We start from the raw sequence: 12,654 nt of genomic DNA on the forward strand, positions 1-12,654 counted from the left end.
TCAATCTCGGTAACCGGCCCAGTGCCAAAAGCCTCTACAAGTAGCTACCAGGAATAACCTACCAAGACTTTGTCAGTCAAAGGATAAAGATTTAACAACTAACATCAACTATTGCTTTGTTCAATTTGGAGAGCCACATATAGGGAAAGGGCAGCGTCCTAAATACAGCTCCGTCTCATTATCTCGCTGCTAGTTCTGTTGACTTGGTTAGACTCTAAGTATAAGTAATGAGAGCATTCCACATAGGCTATGGCTTTCCAGAAAAGAGTTTAACGCTTTCCCTGCCAGTGAGGTAATATCTGTTAATGTTGTGTAGTTTACTTGTTATATTTTCATGACTCTCTACAACACAGTTTAGCGCAAATAAACGTAGATTTTTTAAATTTATTTTTTAATCGTGAAATTTTAAATTTATTACGTAGCCTACAATCTTGTGGTAACTTAAAAACATGCGGAATAACATAAATGTCTTGTTTGAATAGATTGATTGAATCTTAGCCCTCAAACTGGGAAAGCTTGTATGAGGCCTTGATCCTGGCAGTTTCACATACTCGTAGAGGCTTTGAACCACTGACGCAGGGCCGCAGCATATTTACAAAAGGTTTCTTATTTGGTGCCTATCTCGAAAACTGACCAATTAGAAGCCGTGTTGCTCTCTTGTCACATTTCATTTGCAAGGTAGGCACTTTAACGTAACACACTCTTCGAAAAAACGTATACCGGTACGCGAATCAGCTGATTTCAGTCATGTGACTCAACACGTGATATTCTTTATCGAAAGGTTTTAATACAAAGAAATTTAACTGAATGCATCGCCACAACCTGCGTGGTCTAATGGGTAATTAGGGAAAAGAATTGCGTGGGTTCGATTTCCACCCTCTGCTAATACTATTTTTTCTTCTGCAACTGAACTGAGTGCAAGAAGGATCTTAATAACTGCAATCAATGGAGTTTATAAGGAAAATTGTGACTGAAACACTAGTACCATACGTTACGCATGATTGCGTTATGAATTCAGACAGTGTGGTACGTTAAATTGCCTACCCATTTGCAAAGTTGCTTCGCGTGATTGCGTCTAGTTCGCTGGTTTGTTTTAGAATTACCAGTTCCGTTGTTTTTTCAAGGAACTGGCTAATTTTTTTTTGAAGTCGTCGGAAAAGTTTAGCAATCACGTTTTTTTTTGGTTCATTTTCATCAAATTTGTTTTTCGATATTGATTATATTTGTGCGAATTCGTCATAGGCTATTATGACCTACATTTCGGCTTGTTTTATCACTTTTGACGATTGGGCTACTTTTCAGTAGCAAGTAGACTGGAAATTTAGAAATATCTGGCAACTTTTGATTTAGTGGCTGCTTGTAATGGTAAGCACTTTAACATAGGACAGGTTTCCGTGCGAACCAGCTACCACCATTGCGCCGCGGCGCATTGGTTAAGAAAGGTAGGACAATTTTCCTTATAAACTCAATTGATTACAGTCATGAAGATCCTTCTTGCACTCAGTTCAGTTGCAGAAGAAAAAAGAACAATAGCAGAGGGTGGGAATCGAATCCTTCTTCTTCAATTGCCTTGCCTGAACCAGGCATCGACGACCTCAGATGAATAATTAGACCAAATATTCCTATTGTATGTTGCGTGGATGATTGTTTCTGTTTTGTCGTTAAATTGTTCCAGATGTGTTTGTCTTTGTCTGCCAGGTGCCCGGTTTCCAAAAATTTTACCAGTTAAAGAGAGATGCTCCAGTTTTTGCTTTCTTATTACATGGCCGAGAAATTTATATTGTCTGGTTTTCATACTTTTTAACAGAGTTCTGGTTTGGCTCACTTGGTGTAGAATTTCTTTATTTGTTTTCTTTGCCAGCCATGAAATGCTTTGCATTCTACGGAAGCACCACATTTCAAAAGCATTAATCTTTTCTGCCATTTTTGTTGAAATATTCCAGGTTTCAGAGTTGTAATGAAAAACAGGATAAATATAGCATTTTAAAACTCTAGATCTTGTTTTGAAAGAGATATTTTTTATTGCAAAGAATTGGTTTCATTTGTTGGAAGCTTGCTTTTGCTTGGGCTGTTCTTATGTTGAGCTCTGTTTCGTCTCTTGCATCCCAATTCACCATAGTACCGAGGTATTTGAATTTTTGGACCTGTTTAAGAATTGTTCCATTAACTGATAAATTACAAATAGGAGTTTCGGTTGCTTTTTTCTTTGTTATGACCATTGTTTCTGTTTTCTTTTTATTTAATTCCATGCCAATTATCTTGCTTTTCGTACACACAATATCTAATATGTTCTGCAGTTTTACGTCCGAGTCGGCTATCAAAACGGTGTCGTCAGCATATCGTATGTGGTTAATGTTGTTTCCTCCAATAATCGAATCCACGCAATCGAAATGACTATTCTCTTGCCCTAACCTTAACCCATTAGGCCACGCTGCTTGTGGCGATACATTCACTTAATTTTCTTTGTATCAAAAATCTTTCGAGTAGATCGGTCTGAATATCACGTGCTGAGTCGCATGACTGAAATCAGCTGATTCGCAAGAAAAACTGTCCTATATTAAGGAGCCTACCGCTTGTAATAACTGGGCATTTCACACTAACTGTGGTATAACAATAAGAAGGGTTGCCATACCGTCCTTATTTCTAAGATTTGTTCTTGTTTTTGACTTGACTCCTTATTTTGTCTTTATGACTCCTTATTTTCAACAACTATAAAACTTCTATCTTTTTTTGAAAAATATTAATAAGTGGTGTCAATTTGAGAAGCATCCAATGCACATCAACTGGACCCTGCTAAGAGATCAAACAGTTGAGTACGAGAAAGTTAAGAACTTGGCAAAGCAAATTGATCAGCCAATAGCAACAAGGGTGAGTTGTTCGATGAGATCTCGGCTGTTAATGCTTTGCTGAAGAAGATTCCAGATGATGTGATCAGCAAGGATGAACCTGACAAATGGGTGAAGATCTTTATTGGAGACGACTCTTTTCTGTTGCTCTACAAGCTGGTTAGCCTCATCTTCTCCCTTCCGGTCAGTGAAGCGTTTGTGAAGCAAGTGTTGTCTCTAGTTTCGGCTCAGTGGAAGAAAGTAACTGGCATAGTGAAAGGACGATCAAATCCTTGCGGCAAGTAAAAACAAACCAATAGACCTGAGGTGTCGTGAGATGCACGAAGTTTTTTTTTACAAACAAAGAGTTGCTAAAACAGATTGTTTCTGGCAAAAACTATGACATGTGATATATCATGGCTCATATAAATGCAAAGGTTTGTTCAAAAAGGTTTTGCATGAAAATTTAATTCGGTTGTCCTTATTTTGGGGTCTATGTTGATTGTAACCCTGACAATAAAATTAGAAGTGTTTAGCGTAGGCTATTTCAATTAATTTCAATCACACAGATCAAAGTTTGCAAAGTACTGTTACAGACTTTCAACTGCAGCGGTGTTTATTGTCTGAGTTTGTTGCTGCACGAGAACAGAACCAAGTTTGGTAAGCAAAGTGATGACATAAGCAAGTACAGTTGCAAGTGGTCACAGCGGTAAACCATAATCTCTTCGTGGGAAAATTGTAACATAAGATTCCCAGATCCGTTCGTCTGTATGTAATGACCGAAAAGAAACACTCTTCAGGAAACGTCTATTCGAGAATTGTATTTCTGTAAAAATAGCCTCAAAGCTGTCGAAAATGGAGTGCAACGCGATACACCACTAAAAACTTGTCACTACAGAACAAACTACTTAGATAAAGACGGAATTTTTGTCCAGTTAGCAAGCACTAAGCAAACAGTTAAATGTGCGACTAACTCTCAAGCAACCATTTCACGAATGACCAGAATAGATATCAATATCTCAAACTCACGTACGCAGTACTGTGACGCAATAGTGAAAGACATTGTCACGCAATTCAAACAGGTGTTCAAAGGTGGTGATGCCATGTTTCATGTTTAAACAGGTTTGACACAAGTCTTACGAACGATGGTGCAATTTTGGCTCATTTTTAGGAAAAATTCCATGACGTAATATGCTAAGATTCAGTAGACCTGAACGGTTTTTATATGACGTTTGATTAGGTGAACCATTGTCGGGAACAGCAAGTATCATTCAGCGAAGATGACATACAAAAAATTACAGGATTTCAAAATGCAACTAAAAGTAAAATTTATAACGTATTCAAACAGACAAAGGAAAAGACAATTGGAATTATCGTTTCATAGTAACGGATAAGAAAAAAAGAAACAAAAACTGCCGGCTGCTCTCTGGTAACCAATCAATCAATCAATCAATCATTTTATTTTTCGTCATTAACGCGTCCGGGACGAAAAAGATACTAACTACAAAAATCGATATAAACCTACCAGCACGTTAACGAACGGGAAAAGATGGCAAGACCTTGAAAGGTTTAAAACGTGCCTGAATGAACAATTATTTAGCAGGCTATATATCAGTAGTTAGCACGGCCACAAAACCCAAAAAAACAAATAGCAAAAAATAAAACAAAAACAGAGAAGCACACATGTAGTAATGAATGACAGCCTAATGAAAAGTGTTGTGGATTGAATTTGCCAGTTCCAATATTGATGTGGATGAGCAGTCATAATAATAATAATAGGATGGAGAAAGAAAACCGGACATAAAATAAACCCATCCTCAGGCAAAAGCCCGTTTCAATGTGGCCCAGGAGAGCAGGTGTTGAGCTCTTTCTATGGTTAGACTGCACATCACACAGTAGCCTAAGACGATTGAGGTTTGATATCCAGTGTAAATTATTGTTTCTTGTCCTGGTGGGTGATGGAATGGATGAGCTGGTAGATGATGATGTCCTGATGGTATTGATGAAGCTCTCATCCCCTTTTGCGACGTGTCGTGTTGATTATGGAGTATTGCGTATGCTGTTAATATCTACAAACATAAAAGTACAGCACAAGCAATCGATATTATTGTTAGGTTAGCCTAATCTTTTGTAAATAATTTCGGATTTCCACTAAAATCTTCACAAGAATGCAAGAAAGCATTTCTACGTTGTCTTTCTATTGCGTTTCCGTTTTGCTTAAATGTTGTTTTAGGTTGTGAATAAAAAGTGACTTTGTATCAGTCTTTCTAATTGAAGAAGGAAATTCGTTCCATGTTTTCGCACCTGTGAATTCTATTGAATGTTGAGTAAGCGTTTTTGAGAAGTATGGAATGTTTAGAGAATCATTATCATGGTTTCTTGTAGACAGGCTGTGAACCTCTTTGACAAATTTAAAAAGGTTGGTGAAGCAATCTGGTAGTAAATTGTTGTGAAATTTAAACACGATAACACCAATTTCCAGTTTGAACAATTGCTCAATTGTTATCGGGATCTTGCTACAACTATCATTGTTGGGACGGAAAATACGATGAAATTTGTCACAGATTTTTTGAAGTTTTCGTATAAGTCCTTCGTTGCCATATTTCCAAGTCGTAATGCAATACCTCAGGTTACTTTCAATTAAAGAATGGTACAAGCAGATCAAATTTGACAAATTAAGACAGGGTCTAATCTTGGTAATTATGCCAAAATTTCTTCGAAGCTTTTGCAGCAAATGTTGCATGTGTGGTTTCCATGAAAGATTTTCATTCAGAGTCAGGCCAAGGAAACTGATGATTTGTACTCTCTCAATTGGTTGATCATTTATACTTAAGATTTTCTTACACTTATTCGCACGTAAACTGTTAGTATCAAATACCATGTATTTTGTTTTGTTTACATTGAGTGATAATTTATTTGCTACAAGCCATTTGACAACTTCTTGCATTTCTGTATTGGCCGCTTCATGCAATTTATCCACACTCTTTCCTGACATCAGAAGATTTGTGTCATCCGCAAAAATGATAGAATCAGTACAATTTAAACAATTTGGGAAGTCGTTAATGTAAATTATGAATAATAGGGGGCCTAAAATAGAACCTTGGGGCACACCACACTTTGTCTCTAATGGAGTTGAAACACTACCAGAAATTTCTACTGTCTGAAAACGATTCTTTAAGTAGCTTCGAAACCACTGGAGTGGTGTTCCTCTGATACCATAGTGATAAAGTTTTGTCAGAAGTATCTCATGATTTACTGTGTCAAAAGCCTTTGATAAATCTAGAAAGATGCCAAGGGTTGCTTCTTTATTTTCCATTGCTTTGTAGATCTTGTTGGTTAGCAGTGTAGTAGCCTGGTTCGTGGAGTGGTTATGTCTAAAACCAAACTGCTGGGTGTAAAAGAAATTAAATTAAATTTTAACCTAAACCTAAGAAACCTAAGAAATTAAATTAAATTTTAAATTAAACCTTTCTACTTAGTTCGGGAACATCGTGAATCTGAGTCGTAAAAGCATAGACCCTCGGCCCCAGATGCATACGCGACCATAAAGAAGGATGAGAAAAATATTCTACAAACAAGACGTAGAATCACAAAACAGTCTCAACAATATATTGCGCTAAAAACGCACTGATTTATAAGAATTCAAAGCAACCTGCAATGGTTGTACACCATGATGCTGATCCAATATTCCATTAAGTCATTCCTTGGAGGTGAATTCAATTTGCATTTCAAATACAGTATAAAGGTTTAAGAATAGCTCAACTCTGCAAGATTGATTGTGGGCAAGCGAATATAATATCTGTTAGACTTGTAAGTATTGATAAAAATGCGATACTATCTTTAAATGATGATATCTGCGTAAATTGACAAATATGAAACTGAAGCCTCGGGCGGCACGTCTGGGGGCAGCACTTTCAGACCACGATTTTTGATTTTGATTATAATCTGATAAAAAAACGCAATTTTATTTTCACATGCTTTTTCTTGAAGATAATATGAAACCAAGGAACTTTCAGAAATAATTGATTAAACTACCATTCAACGTTTTATAGGCAGAGAAAACTTTTTCTCGAACCGTAGAAAATTTCATTATCAGATCACCGCTTCAATGCGTGATGGAAATCTACAGATAAATCTGCATCAGGCATTGCAGAGTGCAAAAAACAGTGTTGCAGAACGCGTTTTCGAATATTAAATTCTCATCAGTGCAACTACGTTTATGAACGCAATAACAACGGTTAAATTTAAACTCAATACAATACATTACAAACATTATAAGGACATATTCTCAGTGTTCAATTGAATATTAATAAATCCAGAGACATCAGAAAATCACTTCCCGCATGCAATTCATAAACGCAGTTGCACTGATGAGAATTTAATATTCGAAAACGCGTTCTGCAACACTGTTTTTTGCACTCTGCAATGCCTGATGCAGATTTATCTGTAGATTTCCATCACGCATTGAAGCGGTGATCTGATAATGAAATTTTCTACGGTTCGAGAAAAAGTTTTCTCTGCCTATAAAACGTTGAATGGTAGTTTAATTAATTATTTTCTTGAAGGGGCGGCAAAACCTGAATCCGCCCCGGGCGGCACATTCCGTCACATTCCCTAGCTACGCCACTGCATATACATAGAAACAATGAACTGTGATTTAAGACGTAACAACAGATGCAAACTCCAATGGTTTTATAAAATATTGTTTAGAAAGTAGCGACTATCATCACTTCAACAGCGATAATGAAATTATGTGACGTCATCAATGCTGAATAGAGTTCAAATTGATGTTGGAAGATGTTGAAAAGCAAAATGTCAATAACCTGTCATGAATTGTTCGCACAAACGTCATACATTCAAACTACAACAAGTGAGTGACAATATAGCCCATCTTCAGTTTTGCTAATAACTTTCCAGATATCAAGCAGTGGATCATAATATTCTATTTCTTTCACTGCATGTTTCTTTTCATCAAGTCCTCCAACTACAAATATTCTTCCTTTCAAAACACAAGCTGAGCAATCAGATCGTTGAAAATTCATCTCACTCACGTAACTCCACTCATCACTTGATGGATCGTATCTTTCAACACTCTTCAGTGGAGTATCATTACTTACACTAGATGTCCCACCGATTGCAAATATGAAACCTTCACAGCAGACAGCTGCCAACACCGCTCGTGGAGATTTCATTTGTTTGACGTTCGTCCATTTTGTTTCACCACTGTGCAAACATTCGACAGATGAGAAACATTCATTACCACAAAAACTCCCACCAATGGCATATAAGCGATCTTTGCACGGTACAAGTGCATTAGCACACCTCCTTTGTTGCAATGGAGGCAAGTCTCGCCATGAGTTGAAATCTGATGAATAGAATTCTCCTGGTTCTCGTCCACCAACAACAACAAGATTGCCATCAAACACAGTTCCTCCCATTACAGGCCTTTTCTTGTTCATTGACTTCACTTCCTTCCATTTCAATTCCTGATCAGTTAAATTCATTCGCCAAACAGTTGAAGTTTCTTTGTTTTCAGGTGTTTTTCCTCCAACGTGATACAAATAATCATTCAACTTCATAGAGCAGCCAGCAAATCGACCATCTGGAAGATCAGGATAATTCTTTGCACATTCATTCAAACAATTATAAACTTCAATTACTTTGGTCAAGGTCTTTTCACCACCAACACTCAATATCCTGGTACCACGGTCATGCTTTTCCAACTTCAATTCTTTCATGTGATGAGTCAATGCATTCAACAACATGTTTGAACAAGTTACATTGTTCACAACCATGTCTTCAGTTTTCACAACATTTTCCAAAAACTCAGATGGAAGTTGATCAAGTTTGAGGAGTTGCAACAAATCAGGAAAGTTGTTGACACGATTTTGTTGATCGTGCTTGATCCAACCAACCACAGCATTGTAGAGAGATGTCATCGCTGTGTTCTTTTCCTCTTGCTCTTTGATGCATGTCTCCAATTCATCTTTAGTCAATTCATTGAACTCAACAGATGTTGAAGCTTGATCGAAGTTTTTATTAATAATATCAACAGCTTGAGTTTTTAACGAATTGTTTTCGTAATAATTAGCTATGCCAAGCATGACAAAAGAATTATCTGGTGTTAGAGCTTCAGTGAGAAAACCAAAGCAAAATTGTTTGACGTCATCAATTTTCAAAACATGTGACGCTGATAACAAATCACAAACGTTGTCCTGGTTAATTTTGATGTTGCCAGAATAAATGAAATCGATGATGCCTTTCACGGATGGGCCATCCATGTTTTCAATCTGTACAGATTCCTGATATTGACCATTGTTTTGAGCCTTGAACAAGTTTTCAAAGAACTTTGAATAACAAGATAACACCATTCGGTTGGCTTCGAAGTTGTGATTCCCGGCGTAAATGTGGACATCGTTGAAAAATCCCAAATCTTTGTTTGTGTGAGCGTAATGAAGTAGATTAGCGGTTGGTTTTCGTTTCCTTAAAACCTCTTTTACATTCGTTCTATCTTTTACACTAAATGCCATTTTGAATAAAATATAAAAATATTTTACACTAAATAATTATTTCAAATAATGAATTAAAAAGCCTAAATATAAATAGTAAAATTAACTTGCAGATTATACAATGCGAAATTTTCTACCTACATTGTTGTAATGTCGAATTTACACATTAGCCACTTATTTAATATTTTTTTGCTACAATAAATGTTCCGCTTTTGTGTGACTTCATCACCAATGATGTCATGAATAGTGTCGAATGGTTGTGAATCACTTACATCAAGAGTCGTTTTAGTTATCAAAGAATAATTTTGAAGTTTTGAGGCAGCTAGTAACTATCCAACAGTCTTTTACAGAATACAGTTTAATTTAGGCTTTTCAAGCGTACATTTGAGCCAAGCGAGAACTTAGCCTTTTTCTGAATAAGTCTTTCTGACTAGTCCTCGCCTGACAAGTAGCTCTGACTAGTCCTCCCCTGACATGTAGCTCTGACTAGTCCTCCCCTGACATGTAGCTCTGACTAGTCCTCGCCTGACATGTAGCTCTGACTAGTCCTCCCCTGACAAGTAGCTCTGACTAGTCCTCGCCTGACAAGTAGCTCTGACTAGTCCTCGTCTGACAAGTAGCTCTGACTAGTCCTCGTCTGACAAGTAGCTCTGACTAGTCCTCGCCTGACAAGTAGCTCTGACTAGTCCTCGCCTGACATGTAGCTCTGACTAGTCCTCCCCTGACAAGTAGCTCTGACTAGTCCTCGCCTGACAAGTAGCTCTGACTAGTCCTCGTCTGACAAGTAGCTCTGACTAGTCCTCGCCTGACAAGTAGCTCTAACTAGTCCTCACCTGACAAGTATCTCTGACTAGTCCTCGCCTGACAAGTAGCTCTGACAAGTCCTTGCCTGACAAGTAGCTCTAACTCGTCCTCACCTGACAAGTAGCTCTGACTAGTCCTCGCCTGACAAGTAGCTCTGACTCGTCCTCACTTGACAAGTAGCTCTGACTAGTCCTCGCCTGACAAGTAGCTCTGACTAGTCCTTGCCTGACAAGTAGCTCTAACTTGTCCTCGCCTGACAAGTAGCTCTGACTAGTCCTCGCCTGACAAGTAGCTCTGACTAGTCCTTGCCTGACAAGTAGCTCTAACTAGTCCTCGCCTGACAAGTAGCTCTGACTAGTCCTCGCCTGACAAGTAGCTCTGACTAGTCCTCGTCTGACAAGTAGCTCTGACTAGTCCTCACCTGACAAGTAGCTCTAACTAGTCCTTGCCTGACAAGTAGCACTAACTTGTCCTCGCCTGACAAGTAGCTCTGACTAGTCCTCACTTGACAAGTAGCTCTGACTAGTCCTCACTTGGCAAGTTGCTTTGACTAGTCCTCGCCTAACAAGTAGTTCTGACCTCGCCTGACAAGTAGTTCTGACTAGTCCTCGCCTGACAAGTAGCTCTGACTAGTCCTCGCCTGACAAGTAGTTCTGACTAGTCCTCGCCTGACAAGTATCTCTGACTAGTCCTCGCCTGACAAGTAGCTCTGACTATTCCTCGCCTGACAAGTAGCCTATATGTAACAATCGTGTTTGGAATGCCACACGAGAGAAGGTTTATTGTAATTCGATAACTCATGAAAGTGATGGTGACGTAACAAAGAAGCTTTAGTTTGCTTTTGTAATAATAAAAATCTGAATGCAATTGTCCAGCCAACAATAGGAGCGTACAGCAATAAACGACGACAAAGGAACCAATGCGCTTCTCACTCAGTTGTAGACATTGTGAGGACATTAAGTCATCATCTTAGGTTACTTGTTCCTGAATGTTTTCAAGTTACAACAAAACGTTGATCTTGGGAAATAAAAAACTTACAACTTACCATTTAACCCTTTGCTTTTCAACCTTTTTTCGCAAGTTAACTGCTCAAGGGGGGGGGGGCATTTTTGGACCAAATTCAACCAGCTGTTACGTGTGATCTGCTGGTTCTTTTTGAACAGAATTTTAATAATGTGTAGAAAAATCACTTGTCTGTAAGTTTGAAAAATTAATATTCTGACATTTTGTATGCTTAACTTGATATTTCATTTTTTGCAAAGATACCCAAAAACGCTTATTTTACTTTATCTTGCCGCGTTTTAATTACCGTGCTAATCCGATTTTACGCAAAGCGATGCAAAACAATGAGCTGCTCCAACGCAATACGGAGTGTGTGTGCCAGCGTATTATATTAGATAGCTTTGCGTGAGAATCTTACATCGTGCTTTACTTCTGAAATCGTCGATGCAAGAAACCATAGATACTTTAGTAGTTGGAAAATCTGGCATTATTTACATTATGTTACAATGTAAATGATGACTGAGATTTTCAGTAAATAATAACGGTTTACATTGTTGTGCAATGCTAAAATGACTAATTATATCTGCCTGATATCAATGCTTTCTATTGTTTTCAATATCAAATTGAAACAAAAATTGCATTTGTTTTTCAAAAGCCAATGCTTTCCGAAAGTCATAATTTCTATATATTTTGGAACCAAGCATCCCTTAGCAATAGTACCTAAATTATTGGCTTTTTTGTTTGTGTGGTTTTGGCTTACAATCATGGAAAATTGATAGACAACAAAGTAGCCTAATTGGGTTGGAAAACACTAATCAATCCCAATTAGCCTACTTTGTTGTCTATCCATTGTCTATCTATGGTATTAGCTAAGTGGAAAACGAAACTTGTATAGTAGCCTACGTCACGTTATAATTTGAAACCTTTTTTTCAACGCGATTTAGCAAAGATTGCGATATTATGAAAACGAAAAGAGCGAGTTTTCTATTATTCAAACATATCCTGCACACATAAAACGTAGTTGAATCTTTATGGCAAAACTGGCAATCTGACATGTGGAGTAAAGAAGCGATCACATTGTGTTTACATCATTTACGTAATATGTATTTTTTAATAAATTGTAGGAATTGTGTGAGAAAGCCAATGTCATGAGATCATAAAAATACAAAAAATAAACATAAAATAAAGGTTGATAAAAAATAGCCTATATAATTTCATATCAAAATCCATTCATAGCTATGTGAATGGCTTTTGATGTGTGGTGAATATGAATTGATATGTGATGCAGTGGTGAAAATGTGATGAACAAAACAATGACAAAAAGTAAATGAACATCGAGTTTGGTATCTGCCCACCACCTAACAAACACAGTGCAAAGTATCAACCTTGAATTTCTGAAAACCCATAGCCTACTATATATCGCTAATTAGGCTACACTAATTGCAGTTTCATGATAGATTTTCTCATGTTCTAAATGTTTTTTTTTTTACTCAAGCATGAACACCTGAAAGTTG

At 37.4% G+C, this 12,654-nt stretch overlaps 1 protein-coding gene across 1 annotated transcript; it reads right to left on the reverse strand.

Moving 5' to 3' along the window:
- Window positions 1-7,327: 7,327 nt before the first annotated feature.
- LOC145779670 (kelch-like protein 25) lies at window positions 7,328-9,355 on the reverse strand. Its single transcript, XM_082591308.1, has one exon. It carries the CDS (start codon window positions 9,353-9,355, stop codon window positions 7,682-7,684), a length of 1,674 nt encoding a protein of 557 aa, XP_082447434.1. The 3' UTR covers window positions 7,328-7,681.
- Between the last annotated feature and the right edge of the window lie 3,299 nt (window positions 9,356-12,654).

This window comes from Aplidium turbinatum, chromosome 11, assembly GCF_918807975.1.
Source record: "Aplidium turbinatum chromosome 11, kaAplTurb1.1, whole genome shotgun sequence".
Lineage (NCBI taxonomy): Eukaryota > Metazoa > Chordata > Ascidiacea > Aplousobranchia > Polyclinidae > Aplidium > Aplidium turbinatum.

What these genes read in the sequence shown, in the direction of transcription:
- LOC145779670 (XM_082591308.1), bottom strand. Translation starts at nt 9,355, where the DNA reads ATGGCATTTAGTGTAAAAGATAGAACGAATGTAAAAGAGGTTTTAAGG.